The 13,778-nt window shown below is 35.4% G+C and overlaps 1 protein-coding gene across 1 annotated transcript in view; it reads left to right on the top strand.

The window, feature by feature from the left end:
- The window catches only part of BMPR2 (bone morphogenetic protein receptor, type II (serine/threonine kinase)), a 231,944-nt gene extending 223,675 nt beyond the window's left edge, over positions 1–8,269 (top strand). The window contains exons 11-13 of the mRNA XM_006861975.1: positions 2,839–3,011; positions 4,759–6,035; positions 7,635–8,269. Coding sequence (XP_006862037.1) covers positions 2,839–3,011; positions 4,759–6,035; positions 7,635–7,885 — 1,701 coding nt within the window. The 3' untranslated portion in view covers positions 7,886–8,269. The remainder of the gene's footprint in view (positions 1–2,838; positions 3,012–4,758; positions 6,036–7,634) is intronic.
- The last annotated feature ends 5,509 nt before the right edge of the window (positions 8,270–13,778 follow it).

Genomic DNA, 13,778 nt, shown 5'->3' with positions numbered 1-13,778 from the left:
GGACTTCGGGAGGTCACTTCCTTGGCCCTCAGGGTCCATGGCTCGCAATCTTGAGGAGGGCTCCGGGGTTGGATTTTCATCCATTGTGTCACAGGGCCACAGCTTCTCAGTACTTGCGGATGCTGTCGCCAGCACTTTTCATCTTCTTATGATGCTTTCTGCATCATTTGATATTTTGCTTATATCCTTCAGTATTGTAAATGGAAGCTTGAATTTTTTTCTTTAGTTTTTCCTGCTGGAGAAATGCTGAGCATGTTCTTCCCTTTTTGTTTTCTAACTCCAGGTCTTGGCACATTTCATTACAATACTTGATGTTGTGTTTTGGAACTGCTCTTTGAAATTTTCTGTTGAGCTCTTTTACTTCTTCATTTTTTTCCATTCATTTTAGTTTCTGTATTCTCAAAAGCAAATTTTACAGTCTCTTCTAATATTCATTTTTAATGACCTTTGACTTTCTTCCTGTATTGATGTCATCCCACAACTCTTGGTCTTTGCTCATTAGGGTCTAATGCATCAAATCTGTTCTTGAGATGGTCTCTAGATTTAAGTGGGATATATTCAAGGTAATATTTTGACTATCATAGACATTTCATAACGTCTAATAGTTTTCCTGATGTGACGCTGTGGATTAATGTGCCAGACTGCAAAGCTGTTTGAACTGCAAGGTCAGTAGTTCAAGCTTACTGTGGGTCGGAACCGACTCGACAGCATGTCACAAAACAACAACTGTAACTTTTAGCATCTTCTCAGGTTTTTATTTGCCATCCTTGTTCCTTCTTTGATGATATGTGTATTCAAGATTTACCATTTTTACTGAGTTTTTAGATATATACACACACACATATATATGTAAAATTAAGTTTTAAAGTTATTTTTATATTCTATATATTCTGGATCTTAGTCCTTCATCAGATATATGGTTTATAAATACTTCTTCCCAGATTGAGTCTTCTCTTTTCACTCTCTTTTTTTATTTAAAGCAGAGGGTTTTGATTTGTCAAACAGAGTCATTTTTTTCTTTTATAGGGCCATACTTTTAAAATATAATTATATATAATTTAAGAAATCTGGGTTGCTAGATAAAGTATTTAATGGAATATGGTTACACTAAAAAATAATTGTGTATATAAAACTCAGATTTAACTGGGTGTCTTATATTGGTGTTTCCTTACTATGACAATCCAAGACTAAGATCATCTTTTTTGAAAGTAAGTGTTTTAAAGACAGGAAATGTAAATATCAATGCAGGTGAAAATTTTGAAGCATAATAAAAAAAGACCCAAAGAAATAACTCTGATACACAGACAGACATGTGCTCTGACTGGTGACCACTTTGGTCACCAATAAGGAGAAGTGAGAGAAGAACATCAGTGAAGGAGTGAGTTAAGTCCAACCACGTTCAGTACATTCCTGTGAACCCGAGTGGAGACCTGCTTGGCCATCAGTTTGGCATGACCTGGGGACTCCTGGGCCCAGAGTCTGTGACATAGCCACAGAGGATTAGAGTGGAGAGTGAAGCGTCCAGCTGATAAGAAGAGAGGACATATGCACAAGAACACCCACACTTGCAGATAAGGCCCACTTGACCTGGCTTCAATGGCTGGATGATCAGACCTCAACTAGAAGAAGAAAGAAGAGGAAAAAAAAGAGTATTCTGATATAATTTGATGAACTTGACCTACACCTATGGATGCAGTAGCTCACAAGAGGGAACAAATCTTTACAGAGTATACAGGGATGGGCTTCAATGGCTGGATGATCAGACCTGGCTTCAATGGCTGGATGATCAGACCTCAACTAGAAGAAGAAAGAAGAGGAAAAAAAAGAGTATTCTGATACAATTTGATGAACTTGACCTACACCTATGGATGCAGTAGCTCACAAGAGGGAACAAATCTTTACCCAGAGTATACAGGGATGGGCAACTTGGACATTGGCTACCCAAAGTGGAGGGGGGGTGGCTACAAAGGCAAGAAGTGACTGGCTTACAGGCTTTCAAGAGGGACCCTAGATCCAGACGGCGAGGAGGAAGGTTGAATCTCCACTGAGTAGTATCCAATCTATGTGGGCAGGACTAATGAAAGATGTTGGATAGCACTCATATGGTACAATAGTGAATAACTACTGTCAGGACTGACTGTGAGGGTTGAAAATGTAAAGGTAGACAGACGTTTTGTAGCAAAACGAGGGGAGAGGTTGACTTTGCATGTCAGGAGCAGAGGCCCCTGGGACCATCAAGGGAGAAGAGTGGAGTGAGGGACCCTACCCAGAGAAGCAGTGATGCCAGAGATGGAGGCAGAGATGATGATGTGGAGAGATGGAGCGGTGGGAACTCTAGCCCCAGAGATGAAGATGGACTGTGTGCTGACAACCGGGAGACAGGCTTGCAGGGTATACCCTTTGGTTGGTTGATGATGCACAGAGGGGATTGTAACCATGGCAGTGTAACAAAATACAATAGGATGAATGTAAAGTTAATGTTCTCCCATGTAAACGACCACATAATTCACAATAAAACAGTTAAAAAATGAATTAAAATTTGAAAAAAAAAATTACAATTCTGAAGTGATTCTAGATTTGTGCGACCAAGATATAAAAAATCTGTTTTTAAAAAAGATAACTGTTTATTCTTGTAGATATTTCTTCAAGGAGCTACATTCATGTTCGCTTACTTACTTGATCCTTGAGAAAAGTAATCCTTTACTAATCCCTGAAGACTAAAATGGTTTTTTACAGCTATGTGTAAACTAATGAAAATTTTCTTTTGCCTCATGTTGTAAATGAAAAAGTTTTTTTTTTAAAAAAGGTACACTGTTTGACATGTACTTTGTATTACAGGCGGTGAGATCACTCAAGGAGACCATCGAAGACTGTTGGGACCAGGATGCAGAGGCTCGGCTTACTGCTCAGTGTGCTGAGGAGAGGATGGCTGAACTTATGATGATATGGGAAAGAAACAAGTCTGTGAGCCCAACAGTCAATCCAATGTCTACTGCTGTGCAGAACGAGCGGTAAGACATCCATCAATAAGTATTGGCAACTGAGACCAGGGAAGTATGCTGACAAACGAGCATACAAGGACAATGATTAACTAATATAGTCAAGTTAAATTGTCTCTTTTAATAGTCCCATTTTTCTATTAAGATTTTGTTTGGAATGAGTGCAAGATGAAATGTGTTTTTATAACTAAAGATAAAGTAAGAGAGAGTACTCTTTCTCTAGTAAGGGTACAACTTCTCTATAATAATAAACTATTTTCATAGATGCAAAACTATGAAAATACATATATTGTCTCATTGATCCTTTGTTATTATTATTCACTCCTGCTGTTTTGTTTCTTGTTTTTTGTTTTTTTTAAGAAAACAAAACTATTGTCTATACATTTGTCTAGTCACTATTTTACTGGAGGATGAGGTTTGTAGATTTCCTGTTCAATGCTCTTATAGAATATACTCAAATTTTCCTATAAAATATAATACAAATTTTGTATGAAAGCAATTTGAAAGGTTTTTCCAGCCTATCATGAACATTATTTTATGAAACATTGTTAGAACTATGACTTTTGGTTCTAAAAAAAATGACTTTTATTTCATTTCTATGTAGGATCAGCACTGTACTGCGAACCCCACAAGGTCAGCAGTTCAAACCCACCAGCTGCTCTGTGGAAAGCCTATACAGGCTCACTATGAGTCAAAACCAACTCGATAACACTTTAACAATAGCAACCACTTGAAAATTGCTGACTGCTTGATATCTCAAATTAGGTTCTGGTGGTTCCTCGTTTAGAGCTCTTTGAGACAATGTTTCTGTATTCTCCATAAGTAGAGAGAAAGCATGAAATCAGATAGTTACTTTCACTTGTGCAAAGTTCACTGTCACAGATGAAATTCTATTAGTATATTTAATAACAGTATTAAAATGTGATTCTCAAGAGCCATCACTCCCATGACTGTGACCATGACTGTGAAGAATTCTGAGTATTAGGGAGAGCAGTTCTGAAGCCTTGAATTTATTTTTTTTTTTTTTTTTAATCTGAGTGTTTCATTCTGTCTTATACTTTAAGATTTTTGTTTATATGACTCATAATATCCCTGGAAGATATATTCCATTTGCTAGATGTGCCTCGTAATGGAGATACTTTGGAAAAACTTTTAAGTTTATATTTATGCCGTTTGACCATTGGACCTTAATTGATAAACATATTTGTTAAGGAGACACCATGTATCTAGAATTATGTGAGCACAAAAGAAACACACACCACATACGTCCTCCTCTCATGAAAGTTAATATATCTTCTTGTGCAAGCATCTTTAATATATAATGTAGCTCATAAAGATTTATTTAGTGATATTATAGAGATATTTTTAAATTAACTCTTGTAAGCCAAAATAATGAAAATGTATAAAAATAGCCATATCCATATAGGTTTTTCATTGGGCTTAATTCATATGTTGTTGTTGTTAAGTGCCTTCGAGTCGGTTCCGACCCATAGCGGCCCTGTACAGGGTTTCCGAGGGTATAAATCTTTACGGGAGTAGAAAGCCTCATCTTTCTCCCGCGGATATAAAACTATGATATTAGCAATCTATTAATTGACATTTGATTGATTCAAAATTTAAATTACATCTAAAATAATGTGGGTCACGAATAAAATAAAACATAGCTCAGACTTGAAATATCAACTGTGTTAAACTTGGAGAGAACAATTTGTCATAAAAATACTTTCTCAATGTGATACTTTTTGCTTTTTTCTTTAAGCAACCTGTCCCATAATAGACGTATGCCAAAGATTGGCCCCTACCCAGATTATTCTTCTTCCTCATACATTGAAGACTCTATCCATCACACTGACAGCATTGTGAAGAATATTTCCTCTGAGCATTCAATGTCCAGTACACCTCTGACTATAGGAGAAAAGAACCGAAACTCAATTAACTATGAACGACAGCAAGCACAAGCTCGAATCCCCAGCCCTGAAACAAGTGTTACCAGCCTGTCCACCAACACAACAACCACAAACACCACTGGCCTCACTCCAAGTACTGGCATGACCACTATATCTGAGATGCCTTACTCAGATGAAACAAGTCTACAGGCCACAAATGTTGCACAGCCAATTGGGCCAACCCCTGTCTGCTTACAACTGACAGAGGAAGACTTGGAGACCAACAAGCTAGACCCAAAAGAAGTTGATAAGAACCTCAAGGAAAGCTCTGATGAGAATCTCATGGAACATTCTCTTAAACAATTCAGTGGGCCAGATCCACTGAGCAGTACCAGTTCTAGCTTGCTTTACCCACTCATAAAACTTGCAGTAGAAGTGACTGGACAGCAGGACTTCACACAGGCTACAAATGGCCAAGCATGTTTAATTCCTGATGTCCCATCTACTCAGATTTATCCTCTCCCAAAGCAACAAAACCTTCCTAAGAGACCTACCAGTTTGCCTTTGAACACCAAAAATTCAACAAAAGAGCCCCGGCTGAAATTTGGCAGCAAGCACAAATCAAACTTGAAACAAGTAGAAACTGGAGTTGCCAAGATGAATACAGTCAATGCTGCAGAACCTCATGTGGCAACAGTAACCATGAATGGAGTGGCAGGTAGAAACCACATTAACTCACATGCTGCCACAACCCAGTATGCCAATGGGGTAGTACCATCTGGCCAGACGGCCAACACAGTGGCACATAGGGCCCAAGAAATGCTGCAGAGTCAATTCATTGGTGAGGATACCCGGCTGAATATTAATTCCAGTCCTGATGAACATGAACCTTTACTGAGACGAGAACAACAAGCTGGCCATGATGAAGGTGTTCTGGATCGTCTTGTAGACAGGAGGGAACGGCCCCTAGAAGGTGGCCGAACTAATTCCAATAATAACAACAGCAATCCATGTTCAGAACAAGATAGTCTTACCCAGGGTGTTCCAAGCACAGTAGCAGATCATGGACCATCAAAGCCCAGAAGAGCACAGAGGCCTAATTCTCTGGATCTTTCAGCCACAAATATCCTAGATGGCAGCAGTATGCAGTGTAAGTGGAAGTACTATTTAATCTCTCCTGGTGTATTTTTGGGGGGCATTTAATTAGCTACTTAGATGGAATCAGATTGCATTTCAACCATTGATTATCTTACCTTTGTCATTTTTGGAAATGAAGTTAGAAGCTAATTGGTAGTCCTCAAAAGTAATTAGACTATTGTAAAGAGAATAAAGTAAATTTTGTTATTGATAGTTATAGAGCCCTTGTGTGACACTGTAGGATAAGCACTGGATTAATAAATGTAAAGTGAAAAGCTCAAACCCACCAGCCACTCTCAGAAACCCTATACCAGGTCACTCAACATCACACAACAACACCGACTCACTCAACAGTATGCAACAATTTAGAAGTCAGTGTTACAGTACTCAGAATAATTCCCAATTTCATATGTGCTTTATGAGACTCCTGCTTTTAATGCACTCACATACTTGCTATGAATGGTAGAGGTTAGCTAAATAGACCTTTCAATATAATTTTTGAACCAGTGCATTGTGCATATTAATATGTGTATATTAATATCTATGTTAAGATTTTATCATACTAAAATCTTAGTATGATAAACACTGGCCACTAACCACTAGGTTGGCAGTTCAAGCCACCAGCTCCAGCTACTCTGAGGAAGAAAGATGAGGCTTTCTGCTCCTGTAGAGATTACAGTATAGGAAACCCTAATACAGAGTTGCTATGAATCACAACTGATTCAATTGCCCCTAAAAACAACATTAATAAATCTTTAAAATTCAGAAAAGTGACCAGAAACTATAAATTTGGTCTCAGTTTATTGCTATCTTTTCAAGAGTTATGAGTTGAATCCCTATATTCTATTAGTATTATGCTGTGGGCCCCAGAACAATTTAAATAAACAAATAAAATGCTTGGTTTCTGGCCACAGGGGGATTACAACACAAAATCTGTAACAGTCATTAGACTGTTTTATCTTTCAGACTGACAGCATTCATTAGGGATGGGGTAAGGTAGGCAGGGGACGTTGTCTTGTTTAGTGGTTGTACAAATGGGTGAAAGGAAGGCCGAAGGTCTCAAAAAATAATGGGTGGAATCTCACCTCTTGAGTGCCTTCATCATAGACCATTTGCAGGGCTCTGTTTGAAAAAAAAGAAAACCTAATCAGGTGTGAGTAGAGGGGATTTCGAGAAAATTGTATTCTTATGTATCTGCCATTCTTCTTAATGTTATATGCCAGGAACCTTTAAAGTTTTGATTCACTTGAAGCATTAAGTGGAATGATTAAATGCATTTAAGTTAGAACCTCTTTCAGTAACCAAAGGATTTGGAATACCATTGAGAACTTTGAATTTCACATTTTCTGTATTGTTTTCTTCCCTGCCTTGTAGAATAACTGTCAGTTCTTTTAAAAAAAAATAAACACTTGGCTTAAAGAGTCTTAAAAATAAATTGGTTAGACTTTGCCTAGAAAAGTATTGCCTGCATCATCAATTTTTTTTTTAAATGACCATTAATACTGCCGACAGACACAGTTTTTGACCTGTTCTTGAGAAATTTAAACCCTAAACCTCTACTTCTGAATAGTTACTTTATATTGAGTTCATTTTTCTGTATCTTTATTTTTAGTAGGTGAATCAACACAAGATGGCAAATCAGGATCAGGTGAAAAAATCAAGAAACGTGTGAAAACTCCCTATTCTCTTAAGCGGTGGCGCCCTTCCACCTGGGTCATCTCCACTGAACCACTGGACTGTGAGGTCAACAACAATGGCAGTGACAGGGCAGTTCATTCCAAATCCAGCACCGCTGTTTACCTTGCAGAAGGAGGCACTGCCACAACCATGGTGTCTAAAGATATAGGAATGAACTGTCTGTGAAATATTTTAAGTCTACGGAGTGAAATTATTTTTTGCATCATTTAAACTGAAGACATTTAAAAAACTGCTTTGTCCTCCTGTCAACACCCCCTCCCATCCTTCAACAAGGACTTGCTTTAAATAGATTTCAGCTATGCAGAAAATTTTAGCTTATGCTTCCATATTTTTTAATTTTTTGTTTTTAAGTTTTGCACTTTTGGTCAGTCTCGCTAAAGTTATATTTGTCTGTTATGACCACAGAATTATATGTGTGTATATCAAAAGTGGTCTCAAATATTTTTTTAAGAAAAAAAAAAAGCAAAAGCAGTGTATTGCTGATAATCAGTTTGGTCCCATTTGTAAAGGTCATTATAACAGAAGCAAATTAAGACATGTTTGACTGCAGTGGTGTCTGGTATCCATTTTAATTTCTGGGCACAAGGTAGTTTATATGTTGATATGTTCTTGAACATATTAGCTGTTGGACATTCTTTTCTCTTGTGTTTTGTTTGAATGTGCAATAGTCTATAGGCCACAAATAAGCTTTCTTATAAGCTCTCTTCCTAACAGGACACACTTTTTCTTCCATAATACGAACATTATTCTCCCAGCCTTCTACCCCCATACTTTTGGCAGGTCAGTTCTATGACAGTGAATTTTGCACAGGTGAAAGCAGCTACCTGATTGCATGCTTTCACTCTCCTTATCATGGAGACTATAGAAACATTGTCTCAAAAGGGCTCTAAAGAAGGAACCACCAAAACCCAATTTGAAATGCCTTTTTTCTTAACCTTCCAAATCATAAACATTTCCTTCCAGGCATTTTAAGAAACACATTTGGTTCCGGTTTTGGAAGTTCATAAGAGCATAGAACAAACTAGAGTAAATCAAATATTAGCTTTTTTCCATTTTATTTTATTTTTATATGTATGTTCATATTCCATATTCATCTATTTAAGAAGTACATTTTTATCAGAAAACTTATAGAGCTATACTTATATGGAATTTTTAAGTAGGTATATGGTTAAGACAGTATAGTATTATAGCTTTTGTTCTCTGACTAGGCAACTTCTGACTCAAATAAAATTAAATTTCCTGTTTAAAATAACTTCAAAAGTAATCCATTGTCTTGAGCCTATAAGTATCTTTATTCTGTTTCCAAACAAAACCTGGTAACTTTATCTGAAAATAATTCCTCTTTCTATGACCTAAAACACTGTGTAGAAAAATAATTTAACTGGCAGGCCAGATCCCTGTGGCAGGAAGGATAGCTGCCAGATCTTCCTGTTTGAGCAGACTGAGATGTATCTCACTCTCTTCAAACTTGTGCGTTTCTTTGCAAATTCTATTTTCATAAGTTCTCCTATTGATACCATTTCACATGATCTCCAATATGTGATTCATATTTATTCATCTTATTAGTGTATGTCATTTAGTGATGATGTGCTTATATGTAGCCTTCAAATGAGTTTTTCTAAAGCTCTCCTGCTCTCATTACTAACAATCTAAAACAACCACCTCTGCATTGTTTTTTAAGTAAAGCACTTTCTGTCAAATAAGGGATACCTTCATTTTTTAATAAGCACAAATTATTTTTTAGCAATTTATGAAAAATAACGTTACTTTTTTTTTCAGATTTGTTATATTTATGTTTTAGCTCAGATTTCTCTAGGAAATTGGAAACTAAGAAAGAATACACAAAAATCCGAAACTGTTGAGGTGTTTATCTCCTGATTCATGTTTCTCACTCATATTCTTTTTTCTTCATCGTTAGGTAAAGACAGCCTGAAATTTTCCAATTTGCTGTCTAAAATGCTTGTGTCTTGTATATAAGTCATCCCTTCTTGACCATTTTAGGAGTTTTGTGTTACAACACTTAACCATTTATTTAGTTCATTTGCTGAACACAGTTTTGAATTCTTAGAATTAAGATTATTTTACTGGTGCCCAGGATTTCCACCTTTTATGTTTTATTGGCCTATGTGGCAAGATGTATAATGTGCTGACGTTTTGTAGGAAATTCGTTATGCTCCAGCTCACTGGTGGTTTGTATATACGTAAAACCAGTCAGTTATCATTAGGGTTTTAGAAGATAGGCAAACATGAGATGTGTAGACATGTCTGTGCTGATTGTTGCTTGAGAAACAATTACTAATTCAAAACAAAATTCAACCCCACATCTGCCATCAGAAGTCTTAAAATCATTTCACTTCTCTTTACTCCTAAGATTCTCATATTACAGAACTAAAGTACATTTTAAGGGAAAAGTAAAGGTAGCTGGTAGGAATTTAAACTTTTTCCTAAATTAATTCCTTGGTAGAATTGGAGGAGTTAATTTAATATGAACTTCCAGTCTCGTCAGTTCTTTCACTCCATCTGGAAAATTATCTACAACTAGTGACTTTACAAAATGTACTTACCAGGAGAACTAATTGAGTAGGATGTAGGAAGGATACTGTCCTTTTATAAAGCAGGTTAGTATAGCTTCCTTATATGTGTTCACTTGTTCTACATAAAACTGCAGTGGTTCTGAATATAGAAAATAAGAGAGGACAAAAAACATGCAAATATACTTTATTTACTTATTAAATATTGTTTTAGAGAAATTAATCACAAACTTTGGAAAGTATTTTTACTTTAAACATTTCCAAATGTGTCTTTTAAAGCTTGATATAGAGTATCAGGTAGGCTGGTTTCCAGGCTTTGGAAACTTCTGTCTTGAGAGTCATTTAAATTGGGAAAATACGTCAATTAATTTTTTGTTTCTTTTTTTTTTTTTTCATATTTATGGACATTAATATTTTATTGGTGGTAGTTTACTTATAGAATTCAAGATTACATTATATTTATGTACAATATTATAAATTTATGTTACAAGTTATTACATAACTATTGCTATTTCTTTCCAGATAATTTTGTAAAGTTAGAATTTGTACACACATTAGTTGATCAGACCAATCATTCTAGAAATTGCACAAGAAACCCCATAAAAACCCTAGGCTATTCATACCGTTTTACTGGCAGTTTACTCTTCATATAAAATTGCATATAATTTCTAGACTCTGAACTATGCAAATTTTAACAAATCTACCTTGTATGACTCCTACCAAATATGTTCCTTGTTTAATAAGTAATCTGGTGGGTTGCTATTGCAGCTGGTGACACACCAGCTATTGTCCAATTAATGTACGAAAGAGTAGGCACTGGTGGGCTCTCTGGGGCACCTAGCCATTATTTGCCTTGAATCATTTCATAGTTCATGTCTGACTTACTCTATTCAGGAAAGTTTTCCTCATTTATCCTGTCTTATGTTTCACCTAAAATTCATTTCTCTTACCTAATGGAGTGGGGGAAAGAGAGAGAAATTGGTTATCCTTTCCAACATTATAATCCTTCACTATGCTTCAGGCCTCTCAAATACATCCAAGCCTCAGTTCTACAGACAAATTTACTTTAGCCCTTCAATGTTTTCCTTCTCAGTCATATTTAATAATTTAATTTATATCTAAAAACATAAAAAATCATAGTTTGTTGTGTTCAAATTCATTAGCTAACTTTAATTGTTCCATAAAATTGAGAATTAAGATATTACCATTTGGCAGTATCAGACTATCAGCAAAATCAGCATTTAATTTGTGTTTTATATTAGCTAACATTTTCTATTAAGTTGTGGAGTTTTATAATTTTATATTGTCATTAGTTATAACTAAAAAGCCATGCATACAGAATTGTATATCATTATTTTGCCATTAAAAACGTTTAACCCATATTGCAGCAAGTTTAGTGTCATGATGGAGCCACAATAATGTTTCACGTATTCTCTTTGTATCAAATATTATATCAAACACTAAAATGCAGGACTAATTTTCAAAAGCATACCCTACAGTAATCAGGTATTACCTATGGACATTTTTGTAGACCACTTTTGAAATACTTGTATTGCAACATAGACTGAACTATGACAACTGAAACTATTGAGTAAGTAATTTGTTAAAACTGAGTGTTTATGTATATAAAGAAAAACTGAGGAATTTATCTCATGGCAGATACATTTGAAAGTAAATACTTCAGAAGAATTTTATGTTTATGTTAAAAGTATGCCCAAAATAAATCTATGTGTCTTGAAATTTTTCAATTCTGTTACTACTGTGATGTTCATAGTGTTCCTATTAAATGTTGTGAACATACACATGATTTTTAAAACCTAATTTAAAATCTACATTTTAAAATATGAATATGAAAGAGGGAATCTTTACAATGAAATCACATCATTAGGGCATCCAGTTTCTGACTGAATTTTTAAACAAATTACCGTATTTTAAACTACAACTTGACTTTTTCCAGTGTTTTAAAAGGCAACATGTGGGTTTTTTTCCCATTTTATGTATACTTTCAGATTTTGGAAACATTTTCATGTTTTAGGCTCACTATATAGACATAATATTAAATACTCAGGGCCCCTTTCATTCCTTTACACACTGAAAAAGTTTAGCAAACAAGCAATTGGATCCAGTTGAATATTTAAAGTGTTTGTTGCATAGTTCTTTTAATGTTTTATTTTGTGATTTGCTGTAACTTATATGGACATAATGTTGTTGTTGTTGAGTGCCGTTGAGTCGGTGCTGACCCATAGCGATCCTGTATAGGATTTCCCAGGAGTGGCTGGTGAGCTTGAACTGCCAACCTTGTGGTTCAAACCGACTTTTCAGTCCAGTGCATTAACCCACAGTGCCACACCAGTAGATCTCATTAATCATAAAAAGTCACCCAGCTTTATAATTATTTAATAGAGGGAATGATTCAACTAATTGGCTACATGTTGCAGTGAATTCAGGCCTTAGATTTTAAGCATCTTCTTCAAACCATTTCTGTCCTTTGGTTAAATGGTTATCCATGATGGGACAACTTATTTCATTTTGTTTTATTTCTTAATGGGAGAACTTAATAAAGTAGTTTCTCTGAGTTAAAATTTTCTCAAGAGGAAATTTATCATTATAAAACTTTCTCCTAAAAATGAACTAATAAATTTATTGCTTAGTAATAGCTTCCATTTTTTAAAAAAAAAAATAACATGATAACTTATACAGTGTATTTGTCACATTGTTAGATCCATAAAGAAATTTTGTTTAAATCAGACAAGTTCAACTCCAAATTTGTGTGCCATGCACTTAGAATCCTAGTTAAGTTCTTTGAAACTTTTCTGGTGTCAGCCTCTCCACATTTATTTCCAATCTTCTTAGAACATAAGGGGAAAACATTTTCAAAGAATATTTAATTGGGAAAAAACTATATTATTAAAAGATGCAATTCAAAGATAGCTAGGACCCTGTTTGACATTGAATCACTTGGCTTCTGTGGCTTTTCTTTTTCTGGTCACATTTAAGCAGTTTTTGTAAGCTTTGTCATTTCATTTCCACAGATTATATTATATAAGCATTTGTATAAGCTGGAATCATCCTTAGTTTTCTGTTGAGACTATTCCCAACGAAGATACATGGATAATTGTAAACTACACTAACTCTTAGGGGGGGTGTGTGCAACTGCCATGCGTTTTCTGTATGGGCAGGAGAACTAGAAGCTATGGAGCATTCAGTTATGAGGATGCTTTTCTGGAAAAGGAAAGTCTGAAAAAGATTTCAGTTCCTCAGAACCCTCTTTCTTGTTAACGGGTATCTTTTGTTAGTGTGTTTTGCTCTTACATTACAGATTGAATATCATATATGGAGTTATGAATACTTTTGGTTATTTTGCTTTTTGTATAAGCTGTCTGAGACCTTGCTATGCTGTGTAAATTGTATTTGATGGATCAGTGTGAGTATGAAATAAAACAAATCACTTTTTCTTTTGTATTATCTATGGATGCCACTATGAAAGCTGACATTAAGCCACTAAAGAGTTTTCTATGAATAATTGT

Source organism: Chrysochloris asiatica, unplaced genomic scaffold (assembly GCF_000296735.1).
Source record: "Chrysochloris asiatica unplaced genomic scaffold, ChrAsi1.0 scaffold00045, whole genome shotgun sequence".
Taxonomy (NCBI): Eukaryota; Metazoa; Chordata; class Mammalia; order Afrosoricida; family Chrysochloridae; genus Chrysochloris; species Chrysochloris asiatica.
The sequence above is the reverse complement of the archived record's forward strand: the minus strand, read 5'-3'. Positions and strand labels throughout refer to the sequence as shown.